At 48.5% G+C, this 27,458-nt stretch overlaps 1 protein-coding gene and 1 non-coding gene across 2 annotated transcripts in view; one reads left to right on the forward strand and one right to left on the reverse strand.

Moving 5' to 3' along the window:
* The window catches only part of uvrag (UV radiation resistance associated gene), a 251,991-nt gene that overhangs the window by 17,813 nt on the left and 206,720 nt on the right, over window positions 1-27,458 (forward strand). The window contains exons 5-7 of the mRNA XM_042334441.1: window positions 10,114-10,275; window positions 10,812-10,886; window positions 20,192-20,277. Of these exons, the coding sequence (XP_042190375.1) occupies window positions 10,114-10,275; window positions 10,812-10,886; window positions 20,192-20,277 (323 nt within the window). The remainder of the gene's footprint in view (window positions 1-10,113; window positions 10,276-10,811; window positions 10,887-20,191; window positions 20,278-27,458) is intronic.
* On the reverse strand, window positions 4,168-4,239 carry trnar-ucg. Its single transcript has one exon. It is a non-coding gene; the product is annotated as a tRNA-Arg (tRNA).

Consider the following 27,458-nt stretch of genomic DNA (forward strand, 5'->3'; position numbering starts at 1 on the left):
CCCGGCGGAGGATGCCCAGGCTGGAGCAGAGGGAAGTGGTGATGGGGTCGAGGAGAGAGAGAAGGCGGGGGGGTGGGGCGGTGGGAGAGAAGGACAGAGGGGTAGTAGCGGATATAGGGGGGTGGGAGGAGAGACATTTGGAGTGGAGGGGGAGGGGGAGGCTCGGGTCGGGGCGCACACAGAGACCGGGAGCGAGCGATCAGTAGGACAGCATCAGCCCTCAGGCTTAGCCTCACAGATCATGGCCGGGATGGCAGTGCTGGGGGCTGCCAGGCCATTCTTTTTATTATTGCTGTTTTTTTTTTAATTGGGACGTCACGCCAACGTTACTCTGTGATTCGCGCTGCTCCGTCACTTACCGCCCCCCCCCCCCCCCCCCCACGCTCTCCTAACTCCGCTCCCGATTGAGTGGCTCCTCACCTCGCTGAGCTTTATACCTGCAGCTAGGCCTTGGCTCCGCCCCACGCTCTCCTGACTCCGCTCCCGATTAATCTCTCACACTACAATTACATCTCCAACCTGCCCTTCCTGGCCAAAGTCCTGGAACACATTGTTGCAGGTCAACTTCGGTCATACCTCTCCCTCCACTCCCTCCTCGAGCCCTTGCCGTCTGGTTTTCACCCTGACTGCCCACAGCACAGAGAAAGCGCTCGTCAGAGTCAGACACAACGTCCTCTCTATCTGTGACCAGGGCTCCCTCTGCCTCCTCGTCCTCCTGGATCTCTCTGCTACGTTCGACACAGCCAACCGCTCCATCGTCCACCACCGCCTCTCCTCCCTCACCTTAGTGGGACTGCACTCTCATGGTTCGAGTCCCGACTTAATCAACTGCCTCCATTTCATCTCGGCAAATGGTTTCTCCTCCCACCCCTGCCCGGTCACCTGGGGGTACCCCAGGGCTCCATCCTTGGCCTCTCTTTTCCTTATCTATATGCTCCCTCTGGGTGATGTCATTACTTCCACATGTATGCAGACGACACACAAATCTCCTTTGCCTCCTCCAGCACCAACTCCAGGTCTCTAATGCTCTATCAGATTGTCTGGTAGACATCAGAGTCTGGATGAGCGCAAACTTCCTGCAGCTGAATATGGACAACACGGCAGCCATACTCCTTGACTCCATTCAACATCTTCAATCCTACAAATCAACTCCTCAACCTCCCTGGGCTCTCCCTCACACTCACGGAACCAGTGCACAACCTAGGCATCCTGTTCAACCCCCAGCTGCCCTTCCCACATCCGGTCCCTGACCAGGACCTCCTTCTTCCACCTCTGCCACATTGCCCGCCTCCGACCATACTTTACCCCGAATGCACCCTCGTGTATGTGTTTGTCACCTCCCGCCTGAATTACTCCAACCCTCTCCTCGCTGTCTCCTCAGCTGCACAAGATCAGCTCATTCAGACTCTGCCGCCCACATACTGACCCCGCACTCCACACCCACATCTCCCCACCTCTGGCCCCGGCTCCACTGGCTCCCCATCACCAACACATCCACTTCAACATCCTCACTCTCATGTTCAAATCCCTTCACCCTCTGGCCCCTCCCTCCCTCCCCGACCCCCTCACTCCCCAATCCACCACCCGGCACCTCCGCTCGACTGGCACCGGCTCCGCTCATCCCTCGCACCCTCCGCCCCACCATCGGATGTCGGGCTTTCAGTCACTACGCCCTGAAACTCTGGAACACTCTCCCTCAGTCCCTCCGCCTTGCCCCCCCTTTTCAATTCCCGCCTGAAAACCTTTCTTTTTTGACCGTGATACGGCCACCTCCCCCCTCCCCGGCTCGGAGTCAGGTTCCGCCAGTGTTAAGCTCTGAGATGCTACCTTGTATGGAGGACGCTATATAAGTGCAAGTTGTTGGTGAGTAGATCAAATGGTTGGAAGGGCCTTTTATCAGAATATTGTATTCTTGGCACATAAAGCAACTGCAGGTATATTGGGAGCTGGATTGACTTTAATGGAAGAGCTTTGTCATAATGTGAAGCTGATGAAATGTTGCTTTGCCAATTTAATCTATTCGATTACTTATTCAGGTTACTTTTTCAGATTACAAGGAGAGAAATCTTCCTTGCAACTTGAACATAGCTTGTTTGAATAATAAGTAGCACTATTTATTGTTTATTTATTGTTCTTTTCATGTAGGGAGGCTGTATCAAATCACTTCACAGGATTTTGCAATAAAGTGTGGTGACTGTGTACTTTGTAGGCAAGTGAGGCCGGCAACTTACCCATTGCAATACCTCACAACAGCCATGGAGTGAATGACCAATTTTAACTGAGCGAGTTTTAGCCAGGACGTGGGAATCGCTCCATATATCATTGAATAAAGCCATGCGCAGGCGTGGCCTTGGTTTAAAGTCTAATCTAAAGGAATGCACCTCTGAAACTACATCCCTGTCCTAGTGATGTACAATAGAATTGCGTGTCACCTTAGACTGAGTTCAATGTCCAGACGTGGGATATGAATCTACAGCCTTTTGATTCAGAGGCACGAGAATACAGTAAACTCCTAATATATCATCACTCCAAAGGAAAAGAGCTCAGAGACTGATGACTCAAGTTTAGAAGGTATCTGATGTAACTAGGTAATCATGAGTCCTCCGGGGCCACTATCTGATCCAAGAAGAACAATCCCAGTCTCTCTGGTCTCCCCACATAACTGTGGTAAGTCCCTCATCCCTGGGATCATTCTTAAAGCAACACACACTGCCTCTGCACCAAGAGCAGTGACAGCCAGAGCAGCCAGACCCCCACAACTGTCTGCTTATTGGTTACAACCTGTTTAAGTTAAGTACAGTATATGTTTTTTGCTTATTTTTACAACTGAATCACGAGACTTTAACAATCAGGCAGAACCTCACAGAAGGCAAGGTCTAAAATTTCTACTCAGATCCTGTCAGAGCAGCAACAATAAAATTACAAGTGTAAATCACCTTTCACGAAGGGAGGATGTCCCAAGGTGCTGGGTAATCAGTGTTTCGGACCGAAGCTGGGGTTCGGGATCGTGGAGGGTGGGGGAATGAGGGTGGCCGAAGGCACGGTCGAAGAGGAGGGTCTTGAGATGGTTGTTGAAGAAGGCAAGGAAGGGGTCGAGGAGGGACTGCGGGATGGAGTTCCAGAAAGTGGGGGCAGAGTGGCTGAAGGCCCACCATTAGTGGGGCTGGCGAGGCGGGGGATGTGAAGCAGGCCGGAGCCCGCTGATTGGCAAGTTGGTAGGGGGTTAGGAGGTTGCAGAGATAGGGGGGAGTGAAGCTCCACTGGAGGGCTTTGAAGGTGAGGACCAGGATCTTGAACGGTATCCTCTAGGTGATGGGAAGCCAGTGGAGTCGGGCGAGGTTGGGAGTGATTGGGTCAAAACAGCCAACCTGTGCCTGGGTGAGGGTAAGGGCCATCTTTTTCTGTTTGAGACATTTATCTCGAGAGTTCACTGAGCCACAGTGCTCAGTTAGCAGGTCACTGTACTTTCTCGTGTCAGAATATCAATATTAAAAACAATTCCCATTGCACCAGCTCAGTGGTAGTTGAGCATTTAAAGTGCGATGATCATTCATACCACAGCTTAATAGCCAGGTCCGTGAATGGACTGATAAACCTTTTCAGAAGCGCCATGATCGCCTTATCCAGTAATTGGTGCTTTTGCTGTGTGTGTAACAGCACTAAACTGTGTATACAACACTCAGCTTGGTTCATGCTGTGAACTGTTGTGTTCACTGTGAATGCACCAATCTCCAGAGTGCTCATTCTACTTGTCCTGAGGTCACGGCATGAACTGAACTTGATTGAGTTGAATAGTTTTCTTCTCTATTGAGCAGAGAATAAATGAGTAGGGAAAACACGTGGCAAATGAAGTTTAATGTGGAGAATTGTGAACTGATGCATTTGGGGAGGAAGAATGAGGAGAGGCAAAATAAGCCGATGGTACAATAATTACAATAATAATCCTGGCATTTGATATAGCGCTTTTCATGTCTTCTCGACGTCTCAAAGCGCTTCACAGAATATACTGTAAAGTGAATTGACTGTATATTTGTGGGCGAAAAGCGCAGCCAATTGCGCACAGCAATGTCCCACAAACAGTCATGGATTGAAAATGACCAATTTATTATTGTTTTGTTTTGGAGGATTATTATCAGGTGTGTGGAGTGTGGAAACTTGCTCAAAGTTTTGCCCTGCCGGGAATTGAACCCAGGTCTCTCGCTTCGAAAGCGAGTGCTCTAACCACTGAGCTACAGGACTTCACAAGCAATCTTAAAGGGGGTGAAGGGACAGAGAGACCTGGGGGTTCATATCGTAAACTTTTGAAGGTGGCAGGACAGGCAGATAAAGCTGTTGAAAAAGCATACGGGATACTGGGCTTTATAAATAGGAGCATAGAATACACAAGTCAGGAGGTTATGATGAACCTTTACATAAAACACTGGTTGGGCCTCAGCGAGAGACTGTGTTCAGTTCTGGGCCCCACACTTTAGGAAGGATGTCAAGGCATTGGAGAGGGTGCAAAGGAGATTGACCAGGATGGTACCAGGAATGAGGGGCTTCAGTGATCAGGAGAGGTAGAGAAGCTCGGATTATTCTCCTGGGAGCAGAGAAGGTTAAGAGGAGACTTAATGGAAGTTTTCAAAATGATGAGGGGATTCGATAGGGTGAACAGGAGAAACTATTCCCACTGGCGGGTGGGTCGGTAACCCGAGGGCTCCAATTTAAAATAGTTGTTAAAAGAAACATAGGGGGGTGAGGAGAAATGTTTTCACACAGCGAGTTGTTGGGATCTGGAATGCATTGCCTGAAAGACTGGTGGGAACCGATTCTGTAACAACTTTTAAGAGAGAAGTAAATAATTATTTGGGGAGGACAAGTTTGCAGGGCTGTGGGGAGAGAGTGGGGGAGTGGGGTTGATCAGGGCTATTGGGAGAGCGCGGGGGAGTGGGGTTGATCAGGGCTATGGGGAGAGAACGGGGGAGTGGGATTGATCAGGGCTATGGGGAGAGAGCGGGGGAGTGGGATTGATCAGGGCTATGGGGGGAGAGCGGGGGAGTGGGATTGATCAGGGCTATGGGGAGAGAGCGGTGAGTGGTGTTGAATTGGAAACTAACTCTTTTCAAAGAGCAGCACAGACACAATGGGCCGAATGGCCTCCTTCTGTGCTGCATAATTCTGTGATTCTATGATTCTGTGTGTAGGTGGAATGCATGGAATTCCCAGTTTGGTTTGGAGACTCTTCAGCACGGTGATCGGGTTTCCACCTGTCAGACACCCGGCTGACCAAAAAAACAGCAGCCAATTTACACACAGTAATGCCTCACACACTGCTAAGAAGTAAAGACTAATCTAACTGCAGGATTATTGGACAAGTTTCCAGGAGAAACTCTTATTTTGCCTCATCAGACAGAAACGTTTGACATTCATCTGGTTTAAGTCCCTTCCAATGGCCTGCTCCAGGACGCTACCCCGTGTGAGGGCGCTATATATATGCAAAATGAAAGCTAGGGAAGGTTGAAATTGGGGAATGAAGATACCGACTACTAGATTCCAGGGACCTGTAGATTCAAATCTATCAATCTATCAATCTCAGTCTTGAATATGTTCAAGGAGTGAGCATCTACAGCCCTTTGGGGTAGAGAATTCCATAAATTCACTACCCTCTGAGTGAAGAAGTTTTTCCTCAACTCAGTGCGAAAGGGCTCACCCCTAATTTTAAGACTGACCCCTGGTTATAGTTTCTCCAACCAGGGGAAAACGTCTCCTACTATCTATTCTGTTGTGCCCCTTAATAGTCTTATAGGTTTCTATAAGATCACCTCTCATTCTTCTATATTCTAGAGAATATAGGCCTAAATTGCTCAACCTTTCCTCATAAGTCATCCCCCTCATCCCAGGTACCAACCCAGTGAATCTACGCTGCTCCCCCTCTAAGGTGAGTCCATCCTTTCCTTTCTTAAATAAGGAGACCAAAACTGCACACAATATTCTAGGTGTGGTCTCACCAGGGCTCTATACAGTTGCAGCAAGACTTCTGTGCTCTTTTATTCTAACCCTTTTGTAACAGATGCCAACACACCGTTAGCCTTCCTAATTCCTTGCTGTACCTGCAAACTAACTTTTTGTGACTGATCAACCTTTTATTCAGCACCTTATCGAATGCCTTTTGGAAATCTATATGCACTACATCCACTGATTTCCCCCTATCTAATCTACTTGATATGTCCTCAAAAAAATCTAAAAGATTTGTTAAGCATGACTTCCCTTTTGTATAGCCACGTTGGCTCTGTCTAATCATATTGTGATCCTCTTAGTATCCCACTATGACATCCTGAATTAAGGATTCTAGAATTTTCCCTCCCACCGATGTCAGACTAACTGGTCTATAGTTCCCCATCTTCTCTCTCCCACCCTCTTAAATAGTGGTGTCACGTTTGTGATCTTCCAATCAATGGGAACTGTTCCAGAATCCAAAGGATTTTTGAAGATCAGACACAAGGCCTCCACTATGTCATGAGCGACGTCTTTTAAAACCCGAGAATGCAGACCATCAGGTCCAGGGGACTTGTCATTTTTTAATGCCAACAATTTCCCTCGCACCAATTCTTTGCTAATGTAAATTTCCCTAAGTTGTTTCCTATCATTAGTCCCTTGGTTCATCTCTATTTCTGGTAAACTTCTTGTGTCTTCTAACATGAAGACAGACGCAAAGTATCTATTTAGGGACTCTGCCATATCCTTATCCCCCATTATAATTCCTCTTGTCTGTCTGTAATGGACCCACATTTACTTTTTTTAACCTATCCCTCTTAATGTATTTATAAAAATTCTTATGATCACCCTTAATGTTCCTAGCGAGCTTGCCCTCATAATCCATTTTCTCACTCTTAATGAGCTTCTTGGTTTTCCTTTGTTGGTCCCTTAAACATTCCCAGTCCTCAGGTTTGCTACTCTTTTGGGCAGTTTTATAGGCCTTTTCTTTTAGTTTTATACTTTCTCTAACTGTTCTAGTTAGCCACGGATGAACTGCTTTCCCTGTGGTACTCTTATTGCTCAAGGGAATATGTGACCGCTGAGAATTTTGCACTGCATCTTTAAACGTTTGCTACTGTTGATCTATTGTCATATCCATAAATCTAATTCCCCAGTCTATTTTAGCTAATTCTTCCCTCATTCCTGCGAAGTTAGCTTAATTTAAATTTAAGACCCTTGCTTTGGATTTGACGACATCGCTCTCTAACTTAATACTAAATTCTATCATGTTATGATCACTCTGTCCTGGAGGAGCCTTAATATCTATATTACCGACTCGCCCTGTTTTGTGACACAAAACAAGGTCTAGTATGGCCTGTCTCTAGTTGGTTCCTCAGCTACTGCTCCAGAAAGCTCTCTCATACACTCTATAAACTCCTCCTCTACTCTAAATTTAAAATATTAAGAGAGAGAAAAAGAAACTAAGGAAGCAAAAATAGTGAAAATAAGATGATAATCCTTACATTTGATGTAATACCTTATTAGGTCAACAAGAACAACAATTTGCAGTGGGGTCCTGTAGCTCAGTGGTTAGAGCGCTAGCCTTGCCTTGCAAGCGAGAAGACCTGGGTTTGATTCCTGGGCAGGTCAGGGCAAAATGTTGGGCAAGTTTCCTTACTCCACACGCCTCAGTTTACTTACCAGTACGTCGGAACCCGGTTGTTAATCGTTTGGTGGATCCCTTTTCCGGGGGTAATAATCCCTTCAATAAAATAAAAATAATTTGATCATTTAATCCACGACTGTTTGTGGGACGCTGCTGTGTGCAATTGGCTGCCGCGTTTCGCCACAAATATACAGTCAATTTACTTTACTGTATATTCTGTGAGGTACTTTGAGACATCTCACTTTGCAGGTCTATGGGGGGAGCGGGATTGATTTGGAAGCTCTTTTCAAAGAGCCAGCACAGATATGATGGGCCGAATGGGCTCCTTCTGTGCTGTATGATTCTATGATGTCAATGATGTGATAAGGTGCTGTATCAAATGCAAGGATTATTATTTTTGTTGTTATTAACCAGCTGGAAGGGATTACCAGAGGTCAGGATTCTGGAGTCATGTAAGAAACAACTTGATTATTGAAGACTCTAAAGGTAAAACACTATATCAAATGCAAGGATTATTATTATTATAGCGCCCTTCACATGGGTACGTGTCTCAGAGAGCTTAACAGCGGTGTGGTTGACACTGAGCTGGAAAGCGAAGGGATGTGACCGAAGGCATGGCCAAAGAGGAGTGTCTTTAAGTGTGATTTGAAAATGTTAGGTTGTTGCTAATGTCTCAAATCATTCACAGGATTTACTGTAAAATTATGTGATTGTATTTGTAGTTGAACCCAGCAGCCAATTTGCACACAGCAATTTCCCAGAAACAGTCACAAAGTGAGTGATCAATTTTACCTGGAGGATTGTTGTCCAGGACACATCTCTTTTCAATCTTTGGGGCCTCAATATTAGCTCAGTATTAGCAGTAAGCAGCTTAATTTTAGGAGTGTTACCAACTAGGCCATGGTGAGGACATCTAACCTCCTTGTTACTGGTGAGAGGCTGTGTCGCTCCCTCCACACTGCCCCCTCCTTGTCTGTCTTCACATCACCCCTGAAGACCTTCCTCTTCGAGCACCTCCACTCCTTCCCTGGCTTGGCATCAAACTACATCACTGTTCAGCCACAAAATTACCCCTCTACAAGAACAGTAAATACAAATGCAAGTTTTGAGCAGCTATATGTAGCCTTACAGTAGCAGCATATTCCAGTCATTTCAAAGGTAACACAGTTTTATCCTGCTGTTTTGCCACGTTAGCAACATGAGATCACATGAGCTGAATTGAAATGTTCTTGGTGACAATTTTCCATGAACTAGTAAAGTTTCCCTGGTGTTTGTATTTGCTCCCATCCCCCTTTAGACGGTGGTGTGAAGTGTCTCCTCACAATGTTATTGAGTTTTGGCAGATACTCATAAGTGAACTAACAACAACAACATTACATATGTATAGAGGGTGTCCCAAGGCGCTGGACAGTGACAGCATTTCAGACCCGAGCTGGGGGAAGGGAGGGGAGGGGAAGGGGGGTGACCAATGGCATGGTCAAAGAGGAGGGTCTTGAGGCAGGACTTGAAGGAGGCTAAGGAGTGGGGGGGAGGGGGGGCGAGGCGGAGTGACTGGGTGATGGAATTCCAGAGATTGGGGGCTCTCCCATCAATGGTGGGGCGGGTGGGATGGGGGACGTGGAGCAGCCAGAGCCGGCTGAGCGGAGGGAGCGGGCGGGTTGGTAAGGGGTTAGGAGGTCACAGAGGTAGTGTGGGGCGAGGCCATGGAGGGCTTTGTAGGTGAGGACCAGGATCTTGAACTGGATCTTCTGAAGGATAGGGAGCCAATGGAGTTGGGCGAGAGTGGGGGAGATGGGGTCATGAAATTTGGTGCGGGAGAGGACATGGGCTGCAGAGTTAGTTCTGGATTACCTGCAGCCTGTGGAGGGAGGAGTTGAGAAGGCCGACAAGCAGGGAGTTTGCATAGTCGAGCCTGGATTAATGAACTAAGGCATCTACTCTAGGAGTGTAAGTCACGTGCTATTTAATGGGCTCTGTGAACTCTATGGTTTTCTGTAGTTTGGGATGTGACTACCTCACAAAAATCTCTGTGTCCAAATGATCCCATCCAATTAACTGAGTTATTGCATAACTAATTTGTTACACAGCAATAACGCTGGTCCTCTCTGATCGTACCTGAGGCATATACAGGCTTCTCTGTGACAGCATCTAAGGCATATCATAATAATAATCCTTGCATTTGATATAATGTCTTATTATGTCATTGAGAGGTCTCAAAGTGCTTCACAGAATACAAGTTACCAAGTGGATTGACGGTGAATTTTGAGATGGTACTTGGCAGAAGGACGCTATATAAATGCAAGTTGGTGTTGTGACGAGGGAAGGGTATTTCTCGGAGTTGGAAGGAGTAGGCAACTAAGATAGAAGTGATAGTGAGTAAGTACAGAGGTGTAAAAATATTGGAAATGACATGTTTTAATGAATTCCTGCTGCACTTTCAATGATCGTACATTTCAGTTCCACTAAACCCTTTTCTTATTCCTGTTGTGCAGAATCCAACATGGAGAAGTCTAGACTTTGGCTTGATGCCAGACCACCTTGATACCTCGGTGTCCTGCATTGTAGTGAGGATCTGGGGCGGAAAGATGGGGCAGTACTGCTTGCTCATTGAATGGAAGGTGAATCTTGATGGGCTCAAGTACTTGGGTCAGCAGGTAATTTTAGTTTACTTTTGTGTCTACTTGGAAGAATTACACCACATGCCTCTGTTTACCTAGAAGTAAGTAGGAACCCAGCTGTTAGTCAATTGGCGGATCGCTTTCCGAGGGTAATAAACTCTCCCCCGAAAATGAATAAATCAAAAATAAATAAATAATAATAATTTGGTCACTTATTCCACGATTGTTTGTAGGACATTGCTGTGTGCAATTGGTTGCTGTGTTTTGCCCACAAAAGATGCAATCAATCCACTCTTAAGTGCTTTGGGACGTCTCATTGTTGTGATAAGGCAATATATCACCTTGTGGAGGGAAGGTTTGGAAAGACTGTCAAGCAGGGAGTTAACATATTGGTTGTGCTGCATTTCCAACAGAGCATCAGCCTGTGGCAAACACTAAACCACAATTCGTTTCCCCACCACTTCCACCTCAGTGGTGGGAGGGCGAAGAGAAGTGGAGAAAAGAGGATTTTTTTTTGTACCAGTAAATGGCATTATATTTGTATCTAATGGACTCTTTCTCTGTTTGTTTAGATTCGTGCGCACAATCCCAATGAGATTATATTTGGATTAAATGATGGCTATTATGGAACACCGTTCGATCACAAGGTACAATACAATACAAAATTACATTTGTGTAGCACCTTTTACGTTGGGAGGACGTCTCAAGTCGCTGGGATTTGGATCCAAACTGGGATCTCGGAGGGTGGAGGTCAGGGAGGGTAAGAGGGTGGCCAAAGGCTTAGTTGAAGAGGAGGGTTTTGAGACGCGTCCTGAAGGAGGCGAGGGAGGGAGAAAGGCCAAGGGAATGTGGGATTGAGTTTCACAGGTTGGGGGCAGAAAAGCAGAAGGCCCGGCCGCCGATGGTGGAGAGGACCGGGTGGGGGACATGGAGCAGGCGAGAGCCTGCTGAGCGGGGGGACTGGACAGGTTGGTTGATATGGGGTTTGCAGATCGCAGAGGTAGAGAGGGGCAAGGCCGTGGAGGACCTAAAGGTGAGGACAAGGATTTTTAAATCTATCCTCTGGGGGATGGGGAGCTAGGTGAGGGTGGGCGTGATGGGGTCATGGCGCCTGGTGCGGAGGGGACACGAGCTGCCGAGCTCTGGATAATATGCAGCTTGTGGAGGGAAGTGTTGGGAAGGCCGACGAGGGAGTTGGCGTGGTCAAGTCTAGATGTGATGAATGCATGGACGAGGGTTTCGGCAGCCTGAGGGGTAGGGCAGTGTTGGAGCCGAGTGATGTTCTGGAGGTGGGGAAGACGGGTCATGGCACTGATATGGGGTAGAAAGGATAGCTGAGGGTTAAACAAGACGCCAAGGTTTTAGACTGGCTCAGTGAGGTGGAGTGTGCAACCGTGGATGGTGACGCTGTCAGCACCTGAGGTGAGGAGTCTCTGACGTGAGCCAATCAGGAGTCTCGGTCTTGTTGACCTTCAACTGTAGAAACTTAGCTCTCATCCAGGACTTGACGTCTGATGGACATTCTGTCAGGACAGCAGTGGGTCCTGGAGTCGAGGGTAGAGGCAGAGAGGTAGAGTTGGGTGTCATCTGCGTACATGTGGAAGTTGACCCCATGCCTGCGGATGATGTCACCAAGAGGAGCATATAGATGTTGAAGAGGGCACCAATGACAGAGCCCTGAGGAACACCGCACAAGATGGTAGGGGGCTGGAGGAGAAGCCGTTTGTGGAGATGAAATGGAGACGGTCTGAGAGGTACAATCTGAACCATTCAAGGACAGAGCTATGAAGGTTGAGGTGAAGGAGAGGCAGTGGATGAGGATAGAGTGGTTAGCGGTATCAAAGGCAGCAGAGGAGTCGAGCAGGATGAGGAGGCAGACAGAGCCCTGGTCGCAGATGGACAGAATATCATTTGTCACTTTGACCAGGGCTGTTTCTGTGCTGTGAGCGGCATGGAAGCCCGATTGGAGGGGTTCGTGAAGGGAGTGGCGGGAGAGGAAGGAGCAAAGCTGGGAAGCAACAACTCGTTCCAGGACCTTGGAGAGGAAAGAGAGGTTGGAGATGGGGTGGAAGTTTGAGAGCAGGAATGGGTCCAGGGAGGATTTTTTGAGGTCAGGAGTGATGAAGGCAGTTTTTAAAAGTGGGGGGAACAGTGCCAGTGGACAGGGAGAGGTTTATGGTGTCTTGTCAGGAGGGGGGTCAAGGAGGTGGAGCTAGGAGGTAAGGAGAGGGATAGGGATAGGGTTGAGGGAACAAGAGATCGATTTCAAGTGGGTTATAGTGGTGGTGAGGAGGGGGAGACAGGTTCGAAGGTGTGGAGGGAGGGAGTGTGAGGGGGAGTGGGGTAATAGTTGGAAGGGTTGAGGCAGCTGAGCGGATTCCCTTGACTTTGGATTCGAGGAAGTCCAGCATTTGGCATTTGAGGTGAGGATGGGAGGAGGCTTGAGAGGAGGAGCCAGTTGGTGATGGAGAAGTGGAGCCTGGGTTTGTCCTTGGCCTCCAAGATTGTCTTGGAGTAGAACGACAATTTAGCGGAGGCGAGGACGGAGCGGTAGGACTTGATAAGGTCCAGCCGGATCTGCCGATGGACCGTTAAGTGAGATTTGAGCCAGGTCAAGGTCACCAACGATATCCTGACCATCTGTGACCAGGGCTCCCTCTGCCTCCTCGTCCTCCTCGACCTATCGGCAGCATTCGATACGGTCGACCACGCTATCCTACTCCACCGCTTGTCCTCCCACCTCAACCTTCAAGGCACTGTCCTTGAGTGGTTTAGGTCGTACCTTTCTCACCGTCTTCACTTTGTCTCAACAAATGGCTTCTCCTCCACCCCCCGCACTGTCTCATGTGGTGTCCCTCAGGGCTCTGTCCTCGGTCCCCTCCTCTTCACCCTCTATATGCTCCCCCTGTGGTGACATCATCCGCAGACATGGAGTTAACTTCCACATGTATGCGGATGACACCCAACTCTACCTTTCCTCCTCTACTCTCAACTCAACGACCACCGATGTCCTGACAGCTGTCTGTCCGACATCGAGTCCTGGACGAGAGACAACTTTCTTCAGCTCAACGTGCGAAAAACCGAGGCCCTCCTGATTGGCTCACGTCAGCGCCTCCGCACCTCAGGCGCTGACAGCATCAGCATCCAAGGCTGCACTCTCCACCTCTCAAAGCCATCAGGAACCTCGGGGTTCTGTTCGACCCTGAGCTGTCCTTTCTCCCTCACATCCGCACCACAACTGGCACCGCCTTCCATCACCTCCGGAACATCGCCAGACTACGGCATTACCTCACCCCTCACGCTGCTGAAACCCTGGTCCACACCTTTGTCACCTCAAGGCTGGACTATGGGAACTCTCTCCTCGCCGGCCTTCCCGCCACCTCCCTCCACACTGCAGGTCATTCAGAACTCTGCAGCTCGTGTACTGTCCCGCACCAGGCTTCGGGACCACATCACTCCCACCCTCGCTCGCCTCCACTGGCTCCCCATCCCCCAGAGGATTGATTTCAAGATCCTCATCCTCACCTACAAGGCCATTCACGGCCTCGCTCCCTCCTACCTCTCCAACCTACTATCCCCTTACCTACCTGCCCGTACCCTCCGTTCTTCCGGCTCCGGTCTGCTCCACGTCCCCCGCCCCAACCGCCCTACCATCGGTGGTCGGGCCTTCAGCCTCTCAGCCCCCAGGCTCTGGAACTCCATCCCCCAGTGCCTTCGCCGCTTCCTCCCTCTCCTCCTTTAAGGCCGGTCTCAAAACCTTTCTCTTTGACCGAGCCTTCAGCTCCCCTCTCGACTCTCTTCCCCCTCCTCGCTCCCTCCTTTCCCTCCCCTCACCCTGACCATTTCCCCCTCCTCGCTCCCTCCCTTCCCTCCCCTCACCCTGACCATTTCCCCCCTCCTCGCTCCCTCCCTTCCCTCCCCTCACCCTGACTATTTCCCCCCTCCTCGCTCCCTCCCTTCCCTCCCCCTGACCATTTCCCCCTGCTCGGGTCCTGACCCAACTGACCCTTGGGACGTCCTCCTGACGTGAAAGGCGCTTTATAAATGGAATCTTCTTGTTGTTGTTGTTGTTGAAAGGAACGTCTTCAGGTATCGTTTGAAGACTGGAAGAGAAGGGGCAAAATGGAGGGTATAAGGAGTTCCAGAGATACCAGGCACAGCAGCTGAAAGTGTAGTGGAGCAAAGGGGTTGAGGGACATGTGGCAGTGAGTAGCGGAGAGGGGTGTGAGCAGACTGGAGAGGTGGGGGTGGAGGAAGGCAACAACAACAACTTGCATTTATATAGCAACAACAACACAACAACAACAACAACAATATTCCATTTATAGAGCGCCTTTCACGTCGGGAGGACGTCCCAAGGCGCTGGACAGTTGGGTCAGGACCCGAGCATTGGGGGGAAACGGTCAGGGTGAGGGGAGGGAAGGGAGGGAGCGAGGAGGGGGTAGAGAGTCGAAAGGGGAGGTGAAGGCACAGTCAAAGAGAAAGGTCTTGAGACCGGCCTTGAAGGAGGAAAGGGATGAAGCGGCGAAGGCACTGGGGGATGGAGTTCCAGAGCCTCGGAGCTGAGAGGCTGAAGGCCCGGCCACCGATGGTAGGGCGGTTGGGGCGGGGGACGTGGAGCAGACCGGAGCCGGAGGAACGGAGGCTACGGGCAGGTAAGTAGGGGGAATAGTAGGTCGGAGAGGTAGGAGGGAGCGAGGCCGTGAATGGCCTTGTAGGTGAGGATCTTGAATTCGATCCTCTGGGGGATGGGGAGCCAGTGGAGGCGAGCGAGGGCGGGAGTAAGGGTGAGGGCGAGGGTGGGAGTGATGTGGTCCCGAAGCCTGGTGTGGGACAGTACACGAGCTGCAGCGTTCTGAATGACCTGCAGCTTGTGGAGGGAGGGCCGGGAAGCCCGGCGAGGAGAGAGTTCCCATAGTCCAGCCTTGAGGTGATAAAGGCGTGGTCCAGAGTTTCAGCAGCGTGAGGGGTGAGATAGTGCCATAGTCTGGCACCCTTTACGCAGGATAGCTTCCTGGAGGGCTTGACAGAGGCGGAGTCTGACACCGAGCCAGATGGAGAGGGAGGAAACAGGTGACCGTAAGCACGAACAAAAATGAAGGTCTTTAGGCAGGATTTGAAAGAGGGAAGGGGGCAAGGCCGAGGGATTGAGGGAGGGCACAGTGGCTGAAGGCGCGGCCACCGATGGTGGAGCGGAGGGGACGAGGGACAACCAGGAGGCCGAAGCCACCCGAGCGGAGGCAGCAGGTGATGGAGTGGGTGTAAACAAGTCGGAGAGGTAGGGAGGTGCGAGGGCATGAAAACAAGTGAGATGATCATGAAGTCGATCCGTTCAGTAATTGAGAACCAGTGGAGCCCGCATGGACTGGTGTGATGGTGGCAATATAATATATAATAATAATCCTTGCATTTGATATAACACCTTATCACATCTTCGAGACGTCTCAAAGCGCTTCAAAGAACATACTGTAAAGTGAATTGACTATTTTGTGGGTACAGAGTTTTGTGCGGGTGAGTATCTGGGCGGTGGAGCTTTGAATTCATTGTATTTTGTGTATGGTGGAGCTGGGGAGACCAACAAGGAGAGCATTGGAATAATCCAACCCAGAACTGACGAAGGTGTGGTCGAGATTTTCCGCTGCTTTTGTTGTGAAATGGAGGCGGGCAATGTGACGGAGGTGGAAAAAAGCAGTCCTGGTCAGGGAACAGATGTCAGGTAGAAAGGAAATCTGCTTATCGAACCTGACGCTTAAGTTGCGCACGGGTTCAGTGAGTCTGGGGGAGAGCCCGGGGAAGTTGAGGAGTTCAGACCCGCAGAGAAGACTTTGACGGGAGCCAAAGAGTATGGCTTCCGTCTTGCTGACAATCAGCTGCAGGAAATTTGTGCTCATCCAGGCTTGAATAGCCATCATATAAGTAGACTGGGAGTCGCAGCTGGAGGAGGAGAAGCAGATTTGTGTGTCATCCGCATACGTGTGGAAGTTGACCCCGTGTCTGCGGATGACATTGTCGAGAGGGAGCATGTAGATGAGGAAAAGAAGGGGGCCAAGGATGGAGCCTTGGGCTACCCCGCGGGTGACCGGGCGGGAGGAGAAAACATTTGCCCAGATGTGTTGTTGGCGGTTTGTTAAGTAGGACTCGAGCCATGCGAGTGCGGACCCACTGAGATGGATGAGTGAGTAGAGGCGGTGGAGGAGGCTGACGTGATCGACTGTTGACCGCAGCAGAGAGGTTCAGGAAGACGAGGAGGCAGAGAGAGCCCTGGTCACACAGAGAGAGGACGTCATTTGTTATTTTGACAAGCGTTGTCTCTGTGCTGTGGGCTGGGCGGAAATCGGACTGGAGGAGAGTGGAGGGAGGGAGAGGTGTGAGTGAAGTTGATTCGCAATGAAGCATTCCAAAACTTTGGCCAGGAAGGGCAGGCTTGAGAAGGGTCTGAAGTTTGTGAGGTTGGAGGGTAGGTTTTTAAGGAGAGGAGCGATGATGGTGGTTTTGTGGGGGGAGGAGCAGGAGGTGGCCAGGCGGATGATATTTATCTTATAGACAAAGTCCAGGACCTCTTCACACTTGGCATGGTTGGGTGGAGGGGGGGCTGGTAGCTTTTTGTGGGCGGAGAGAAAGTGTTGATTCTTTCAAATGCAAATTAGATGATTTATTTTAGAAAGTAATATTTGGGATTACAGTATAGGAGGAGATCATGACATGACAAGCGACTTCCAGGATGGTGGAAGGTGAACTGGATGGACCGTGGTCTTTGTTTCGTCTAGCAATTCCTACATTCCTATATCAAAATTCAGCTTATTTCCTTTTTAGCTGATGTTGTTCTTCAGCGAGCAATAGATTGTTACAGTGTTTATTTGTGTGATCGCCAGCGAGCTTAATCCTCGTGAGAAAGAAACTGACATTTTCTTTGCAGAAGGGAGTCATATGGGCCACTGTGTCAGTGCCATTACTAGCTGGTTTCTACATATTTTAAAGAAAAATCCGACTTCCGGCTTTCTTGGCACATCCCATGATGATTTTACTGCTCAGGTCTTTTCTTGTTTCCTTTTGAACAATTCTACTCAAAAGGAATATCCTGTCCTCCTGAGAATAGAAGAATAAGGCACAATAGAATTCAATATATAATATATATCCAGTCAATTCATTTTACAGTATATTCTGTGAAGTACTTTGGGACCTCTCGAAGACATGATAAGTCACTATATAAAATGCAAGTATTACTATTATTAATGAAATTCCATTGTTCCTTATTCTGCTATTCTCATTAGGAAGGAACGTCCCGGGCCCGTTGCCCTTAATAATTCCTGAGTCAAACGCCTAAGAAGCATGCCACCCTGACTGCTTCCCCATATTCCCTTCCTTGTCCTGCTGCCACAGGTTCTCCTTTGGGGAAGAGCCAAAGAGTGGGATTTTACAATTTATTTAAAATGTATTTTCTCTCCTGTCTTCAGGTCTGAGCGGGACCAGAGTGAGAGGGCAAGCTGGACACCTGTTCCCAGACCCCCTGAGCCGGCCACTTGGAGGTGCGTGAGAGGGTTCAGGGCCACTGGCCTTTTATTAGTCTCTTCCCTCCAAGGAGCCTGGCTTGTGCTCAGTGTTGCCCTCTGACGGCACCGCTGTGAAGTGGTGTATAGTGGGTGTGAGCCGCCATCCTACATCTCCATCAAACAACAGAGCATGTTGCAGAGATTGGAGCTGCAGTCTGATGGATTAGGAGTTCAGTACATGTTGCTGTCTGGGTTTAATGAAATCTTATTTCAGCAATATTATTTTGTGGAGTCCTGTAGCTCAGTGGTTAGACACTCGCCTCGCAAGCGAGAGTTCCTGGGTTTGATTCCCGGCCAGGACAAAATGTTAGGCAAGTTTCCTTACTCCACACGCCTCTGTTTACCAGCAGTGAGGAGGGACCCAGTTGTTAGTGAATTGGCGGATCACTTTCCTGGGGTAAAAAATCCTTAAAAAAAAATAATAATAATTTGGCCACTCAACCCACGACTTTGGGACGCTGCTTTGCGCAATCGGCTGCTGCATTTCACACACAAAATATACAGTCAATTCACTGTACAGTGTGTCCTGTGAAGTGCTTTGACACGTCTCAAAGACGTGATAAGGCGCTGTATCAAATGAAAGGATTATTATTAATATCCAGCAAATTTAATTTAGTTTTTTTGTGCTGGCTTCCAAATTTTTAGTATTTACTAGTTTGCTGCCTATTTTAAATTCATTTACAAAATTTAAAGGAGGGGGGGAATTCTCTCTTTTCTCTCCCCCTCTTCTGCTTTTTTAGATTCTCTTCTCCTTTTTGCCGCAACACTATTCCCATGTTGTGTGTGGGAATGTGGTCTGCACCCATCGGCAAATTAGGAAATGAGATTAGGTGATTTCCAGAGGGAGAACAAAGAGCAGCACAGACTTAACAGGTCACGTGACTCGCCCATCCTGTCCTATTTGGCCTATAAATCTGGTGTGTTAGAGTGAGTGGATTTTATATATATATAATATATATACCTGAGTTTGATTCCCAGACAGGGTGAAACCTTAGGCAAGTTTCCTTACTCTGCAGACCTCTGTTTACCAGCAGTAAGTAGGAACCCAGTTGTTAGTTGATTGGCAGATCAGTTTCTGGGGGTAATAATCCCTCCCAAAACAATAAATAAATTTAGTCACTCAATCCATGACTGTTTATGGGACACTGCTGTACGTCCACAAAATATACAGTCAATTCAGTCACTACACTTTACAGTTTATTCTGTGAAGCACTTTGGAACGACTCAACAGCGTCTACATCAATTGCAAGGATTATTACTATTATTATATTTTTTCACTTTCCATTATTTTGGGAAAATCTGGCTTGGCTTCTGCTGAGCACAATCTGCTGGTGGCTTGCCTGACGTCAGGAGCTTATTACATACTGGTTCAAACGCCCAGAAATGTAGATTCTGATAATTAGAATTGCTATGAATTAGATGGAAGCATTCTGTTTTAGGCAGCATTAGATATCAAGTGTAAAGATCTGCACCATATCTAGGTGCAGTGTCAGGGCCATGACTCAACTTAATACACCAGCCCCAGATGTGGCAAGTAATTAGTTGCAATGACAGCCTAATCTGCCTTGTGTAGCCATTCAATAGCAGAATGTCAGATATTGTTGTGAGTATGAAGGCACTGATGAAATGAGAATGTTTGATGTGGTTCTAAGTGTACTGCACAGACACAGGTTTCATCACTACTCAAGCTGAGGAGATCTGTGCTTTGTGGAATGACTTTCCTGCAGTCATTGAAGTGCAAATATCTGATGGAGACTATGTTGCTGCCTTGTCTAAGAAATGGCTTGATACTGTCATCGGAAGCTGGTTGGGTGGGCATTCTGTAATGACTAGAATGGACCAAAGGGCCTTCTTCATGTTCATGTTGCCTCCTTCAAGGCCCTTCTCAAGACCTTCCTTTTTGACTGCCTCTTCAGTCACTCCTATCCCTACCCTCCCTGCTGTCCACCCTTCCTGCTCCCAACGCTCTGCTTAGGTCCAAATCCCTCATTATCCAGTGCCTTGGGACGTCCTCCCGATGTGAAGGGCGCTGTGTAAATGTCTGAATAAATATTTAAATAATCCTTAAAAAATAATAATTTGGTCACTCAATCCACAACTGTTTGTGGGGACGCTGCTGTGCGCAATTGGCTGCCGCGTTTCACCCACAAAATATACAGTCAATTCACTTTACAGCATATTCTGTGAAGCACTTTGAGACGTCGAGAAGACGTAGAAAGTGTTATATCAAGTGCAAGGATTATTATTATTATAAATGTCATTTGTTGTTCATCTGAACCTATCGAAACCACAGAATGTTTCTTTTGTGTTTTTTTTGAATCGATGGAGAATGATCTTCATTTTGAATCCTCAGTACCAGAATTAAATTTGACCATTTAAAAAACAATTGTCCCTTTCCTCAGGACCTGATTGAAAAGAAGAGGAGCAGTCTTCTCCAGGTGGATCAGAGCTCTGTGAGGAACTCCTATAGCGTCTTCTCTTTACTGAGGTATGGGCTGACCACAGCAGCTACTCTTAAACTCAATGTGGAAATGTACAGAGTGTCCACAAAGTCCCGTTACCCCCCGGTTACAAAACAGCGATATGAGACTGTGGAGGAGCTGAAACAAGCGTCAGATACACATCTAATCTCCTCATGGATTCCATCCACGTCACTGAAGATGTAGCACCGAATATAGCAACACATCATTATCTGCCATGAAACTGATGGCTCACGCACACCACACACACACACCACACACACTACACATACCAAACACACCCACACCAGATACACATACACCACACCACACTCACATCACACACATACACTCATACAGCACACACTCACACCACACACACATACACTCACACAACACACACTCACACACACATCTCTCACACACACACCGCACACATACACACACACACACTCACAACACACACACCACACACACATACACACCACACACACACTCACCCACACACCCACACCACACACACACTACACATGCCAAACACACACCACACACACATACCACACTCACACCACACACACATACACTCACACAACACACACTCATACACACACACAGACATACACACACACTCACTCACACATACAGCACACACACGCTCACACACACACATCACACACAACAACAACAACAATAACAACTTGGATTTATATAGTGCCCTCCACGCCGGACGGCGTCTCAAAACACTTTACAGTAACGGATCCCGGGACCGAGCCAGGGGGAGGGGAAGGGGGGAGGAGCCAGGGGGAGGGGGGGAAAGGTGACCAAAAGCGCAGTCGAAAAGAAAGGTCTTCAGCGGAGACCTGAAAATGGGAAGAGAGGGGACGAAGGGAAGGGAGTGAGGAAGGGAGTTCCAGAGCCTCGGAGGGTAGTGGCTGAAGGCACGGCCACCGAGGGTGGAGCGGAGGCCTCGGGGGACGAGGAGGAGGCCAGACCCGGAGGAACGAAGGCAACGGGTACTGTTTTGAGGAGAGAGGAGGTCAGAGAGGTTGGGGGGTGCAGAGGAGTGCAGGGATTTGAATACGAGGTGAGGATCTTGAAGTGGATCCTCTCGGTGATAGGCAGTGAGTGCAGTCTGACCAGGACTGGGGGGGTCGGGGAGTGGAGTTTGGGTGTGGGGGGGGAGGGCCAGGACTGGGGGGATCGGGGAGTGGGGTTTGGGTGTGGGGGGGGGAGGGCCAGGACTGGGGGATTGGGGTTTGGGTGTGGGGGGGAGGGCCAGGACTGGGGGATGGGGTTTGGGTGTAGGGGGAGGGCCAGGACTTGGGGGATGGGGAGTGGGGGGGGGAGGGCCAGGACTGGGGGGATTGGGGTTTGGGTGTGGGGGGGAGGGCCAGGACTGGGGGGATCGGGGAGTGGGGTTTGGGGGTGGGGGGAGGGACAGGACTGGGGGGATCGGGGAGTGGGGTTTGGGGGTGGGAGGGAGGGCCAGGACTGGGGGGATCGGGGAGTGGGGTTTGGGTGTGGGGGGGAGGGCCAGGACTGGGGGATCGGGGAGTGGGGTTTGGGGGTGGGGGGAGGGACAGGACTGGGGGATCGGGGAGTGGGGTTTGGGTGTGGGGGGGAGGGCCAGGACTGGGGGGATCGGGGAGTGGGGTTTGGGGTCGGGGGGAGGGCCAGGACTGGGGGATCGGGGAGTGGGGTTTGGGGGTGGGGGAAGGGACAGGACTGGGGGGATCGGGGAGTGGAGTTTGGTGCGGGTGAGAATGCGGGCGGCAGAGTTCTGACATGCACGTGCACACACACACCACATACACACATCACACACACCACACACACACGTGCACACACACCACACACACCCACTTACACCACACACAGACACTTACACGCACCACACACACATACACACTCACACCACACATACACCTCACACACATACTCACACCGCACACACCACACACACACACCGCATACATACACACCACACTCACACACACATACACACACACCACACACATACACTCATACGCACTCACAAAACACACATTCACACACCATTCACCATACACTCACACACATACACTCACACACCACACACACACACTCACACATCACACAGACACGCTCACACACCACATACACTCACCACATACATACACTCGCATACACTCACAGACACACACACTCATACACACACACACACACACATACACATCTCACACGCACCACATATATACACTCACACACATACACTCACATCACACGCACCACGCACAAACATGCACACACACAACACACACACATTTCCACCACACACAAACCACACCCACAAACTCACATCACACACATACCGCACACACACACATACTCACATCCACCACACACACACTTACACCACACAAACCACACACTCACACCACACGCACACACACACCGCGCACACAGACACACACTCACACACAGCGGCACATAGATAGGTTAGGTATTGGGCAGGTAGGTGGCAGATGAAGTATAATGTCGGGAAGCCATCCACCGAGGTAGCAAAAACAGTAGAAGGGGAGAGATTGGAATGTGTTAGTGTCCAGAGGGACTTGGGTGTCCTTGTACACCAGTCACAGAAAGTTTGTCTGCAGGTGCAGCAGCAATTAGGAAGGCGAACGGTATGTTAGCATTCATTATGAAAGGATTAGAGTATAAGAGTAGGGAAGTCTCGCTGCAACTGTATAGGGCCCTGTGAGACCACACCTGGAATACTGTTTTGGTCTCCTTATGTAAGGAAGGATGTACTTGCCTTGGAGGGGTAAGTACTAACCGAGTAGATTTACTGGGATAGTACCAGGGATGAAGGGGATGAGTTACGAGGATAGGCTGACCAATTTGGGCCTATATTCTCTGGAATATAGAAGAATTAGAGGGGATCTTTTCGAAACCTATAAGATCATCAAAGGGCATAGAGTAGATAGTGGGAGATTGTTTCCCCAGTTGGAGAAACTAAAACCAGGGGTCACAACCTTAAAATCAGAGGCAGCCCTTTCGCACTGAGTTGAAGAAGAACTTCTTCACTCAAAGGGCAGTGAATGTATGAAACTCACTACCCCAAAGGGCTGTTGACGCTCAGTCCTCGAACATATTCAAGACTGAGATAGATAGATTTCTTATTGCAAAAGGGATTAAGGGATATGGGGATAAGGCAGGGGGTGGGTGGGGGGATAAGGCGGGGGGTGGGTGGTGGGGGGGATATGGGGATAAGGCAGGGGATGGGTGGTGGGGGGGATATGGGGATAAGGCAGGGGGTGGGTGGTGGGGGGAATATGGGGATAAGGCAGGGGGTGGGTGGTGGGGGGAATATGGGGATAAGGCAGGTCAGGTTATTAGCTGGAGTTAGATTAGAAGATCAGCAATGATTGAATGGCGGGGCAGGCTCGAAGGGCCGAATGGCCGACTCCTGCTCCTACATGTTATGTTACACCACACACACGCCACATACATACACACTCACACCACACATACATCTCACACACACACACCACACACAAACACTGCGCACTCACACCACACACACATACTCACACACACCACACACACACATACATACACACACTACACACACACACACATCATACAGACACGCTCACACACCACACACACTCACCACACACATATATGCACACTCACACGCACGCACACACTCACTCACATAACAACAACAAAATTACATTTACAGAGCACCTTTCACGTCGGGAGAACATCCTAAAACATTGAACAGTCAGGTGTCGGTGCCAAAGCATGGGGGAGGGGTGGATGAGGGGTGAGGGAAGGCAGAGAGGTGGGAGGGAGACCAAAGGCACAGTCGAAGAGAAGGGTCTTGAGACCGGCCTTGTAGGAGGCGAGGGAGGAAGCGAGGCAAAGGGACCGTGGGATGGAGTCACAGAGTATGGGGGCAGAGAGGCTCAAAGCCCGGCCACCGATGGAGCAGCCGGAGCCCGATGAACGGAGGGAGCGGGCAGGTTAGTAGGGAGTCAGCAGGTCAGAGAGGTAGGAGGGGGCAAGACCATGGTTGGCCTTAATGGTGAGGACGAGGATCTTGAACACACACCACACACACTCGCACACCCACACATTCACTCACCACACACATACACTCACACAGTCACATTCACACACACACATTCACACACACACACTCACATTCACACACATGCACTCACACACACTCGCACACATATGCACTCACACACAAACCACATACACACACACACACACAAACTGCACACTCACACAAACACATACTCACACACGCACACTCTCACACTCACCACACGCACACTCACCAATCCTCTGGATGTCCAAATAGAGTTAAACATTTATAATGAATACAATGAGGTACTTCTAAATACAGTTATCATTATTCTGCCACAAGTTTCAGTTGTTGGTCAGTGCAGAACTTTGGGGGTAACAGGACTTTGTGAACACCCTGTAGAAATGGTCACTCAACATCTGACGCACGGCAATGGGTTGATGTCGCAGATGTGATCCATCAATATAATTCTAGCCATCTCTTGCAAATGCTGATTAACTGATTGTAAATTTCCAGCATTTCAAGTTGTTTTCTATTATGTTTTATTCAAACCAGAATTCATTGCAGAAAGAAGGCTTTTAGTATTGATGAAATACATCAGTAATGTATTCAAGATTTGTAATGGTGACCCTGGTTGAGTAATTGCTACTATATTCCAAGTAATAACAGAATGATTACATCACCTATTTATCAAAATATCTCTCAAGTATTCGCAGGAGATTTCTGTAAGTTGCTATGTATAGCTGTAGGCGATTGTGGCAACCAGTTTTAATAATAATAATAATCCTTGCATTTGATATAGCGCTTTTCACGTCGGGAGGACGTCCCAAAGCGCTTCACAGAACACACTGTAAAGTGAATTGACTGTATATTTGTGGGCGAAGGCGGCAGCCAATTGCGCACAGCAATGTCCCACAAACAGTCGTGGATTGAAAATGACCAATTTATTATTGTTTTGGGTTTTTGGAGGGATTATTATTAGGCTCTGTGTGGAGTAAGGAAACTTGCCCAAGGTTTCGCCCTGCCTGGAATCTGGAGAATATAAAATCAGAAGTGGCTGGGAACACTCAGCAGGTCAGGCAGTATCTATGGAGAGAAAATTGAGTTAATGTTTCAGGTCGACAACCTTTTGTCTGAAGGATATTGCGTTGACATTGCAGCCCCCCCACCCTCTCCCCCAGCAGTGAATTGGAAGGCCAGTCTAGATTATTTGATCTTTTGCCATGGGACCTGAACCCACAGCCTTCTAATTTGGAGGCAGTGAGTCCTGTAGCTCAGTGGTTAGACACTCGCCTCGCAAGCGAGAGGACCTGGGTTTGATTCCCGGGCAGGGAGAAACCTTAGACAAGTTTCCTTACTCCACACACCTCTGTTTACCAGCAGTGAGTAGGAACCCGGTTGTTAGTCGATTGGTGAATTACTTTCCAGGACTAATAATCCCTTCCAAAGTTTAAAAAAAATTGGCCACTGAATCCACGACTGTTTGTGGGACGTTGCTGTGCACAATTGGCTGCCGCGTTTCGCCCACAAAATATACAGTCAATCCACTTTACAGTGTTGAGATGTCTCGAAGATGTGATAAGACGCTGTATGAAATGCAAGGTTTATTATTATTGTTGGAGTGCCAGTCTAGATTATTTGAGCTTTTGCTTTAGGACTGAACCCACAGCCTTCTAATCCAGAGGCAAGGACGGACACGGAGCTGACACCAAGTGTAAATAGCAGCTTTTTTGAAAGCTTAACAAGCTGTGTTAGAATTGTTAGTTTTTGTTTAAGTACACTGAGGACATTATTATGTCACTTGCAAAGGAAACACTTTAGGCTTTAGCAATTGGTTTGGAAGCTTTAGAAGAGTGGGACTTTGTCCCTCAGAGTCAGATAAACCCTGAGAAAGCAAAACTAAACCAACAAAAAGCTCTCAACTAAAATTCACATTGAAGAAGTCACCTCAGGGGCAACAATAATATGATGACTGTGAAGCCCATAAAGAGGGGCACTACCTTACCTGCTGGTGTTCCAATAATAATAATAATTCTTCCACTTAAGACTTTGAGATGTCTCAAAGCGCTTCACAGAATGCACTGTAAAGTGACTGTATATTTTGTGGGCGAAACATGGTAGCAAATTGCATATAGCAGTGTCCCACAAACAGTTGTGGATTGAATGACCAAATTATTATAACTTTTTTAAGGGATTATTAACCTTCAAAAAGCAATCTGCCAAACGACTAACTTCCAGGTTCCTACTTACTACTAGGTGAACAGAGGCTCGTGGAGCAAGGAAACCTGCGTAAGGTTTTGCCCTGCCCGGGAAACAAACCCAGGTCCTCTGGCTTGCGAGGCGAATGCTCTAACCACAGAGCTACAGGACTCCACACATAAACCCTGAGAAAGCAAAACTAAACCAACAAAAAGCTCTCAACTCCTAAAATTCACAAAGTGAAAGTTTACTCAGGGTCAAAGCAATCTGACTTTGCCCCTGAGTAAAGCCACCCTCCTGGAGAGGGAGCCACCTGCTGGTGTTCCACTTATTGTTCCTTAAATAAGGATTTGAACAGGTTTGGAGTCCTGCAAATGTTTGCTTTCTAATGAGCCACAGGATTATTGACTGACAAACTTTTACTCGGGACGGTCCTATTTCTTTGATTAATTCTCACAGCATGGTTTTGTGCTTTCCGTTGTAATGTATCTGATACCCACTGATTGTTGTCTGTGTCCAGTAATTTGTTCCATGAAGCATTAGTAAAAATTAATCCTAGTCACGTGCTAATAATAATAGCCATTGCCATCAGGGCTCGCTGCATAACTGAGGCCAAGTACAGTCTTGTGATCTTGTATATCTCATTTCTAGCTGCTTGTTAATCTGTGTAGTTGGTTTCAGGAAATAGGACATGATATTTAAAATACCTTTATATCTTTCAATGAATTGAATCTTTGCTGCACGAATGTTACGACACAGTCCTTCCAATTCATGGTCAGTCTTTTGCCATTCCAGATCCTGGCTCAATTAGCTCTTTAAAGTCTGAGTCTGAAGGTTGTGGATTCAAGCCAGGTTGAGGAGTCATGTAGTGTAGTGGTTAGAGTGCTCACCTCACAAGCGAGAGGACACAACTTTGATTCCCAGGTGGGGCAA

Source organism: Callorhinchus milii, unplaced genomic scaffold (genome assembly GCF_018977255.1).
Source record: "Callorhinchus milii isolate IMCB2004 unplaced genomic scaffold, IMCB_Cmil_1.0 Scaffold4, whole genome shotgun sequence".
In the NCBI taxonomy this organism is placed as follows: Eukaryota; Metazoa; Chordata; class Chondrichthyes; order Chimaeriformes; family Callorhinchidae; genus Callorhinchus; species Callorhinchus milii.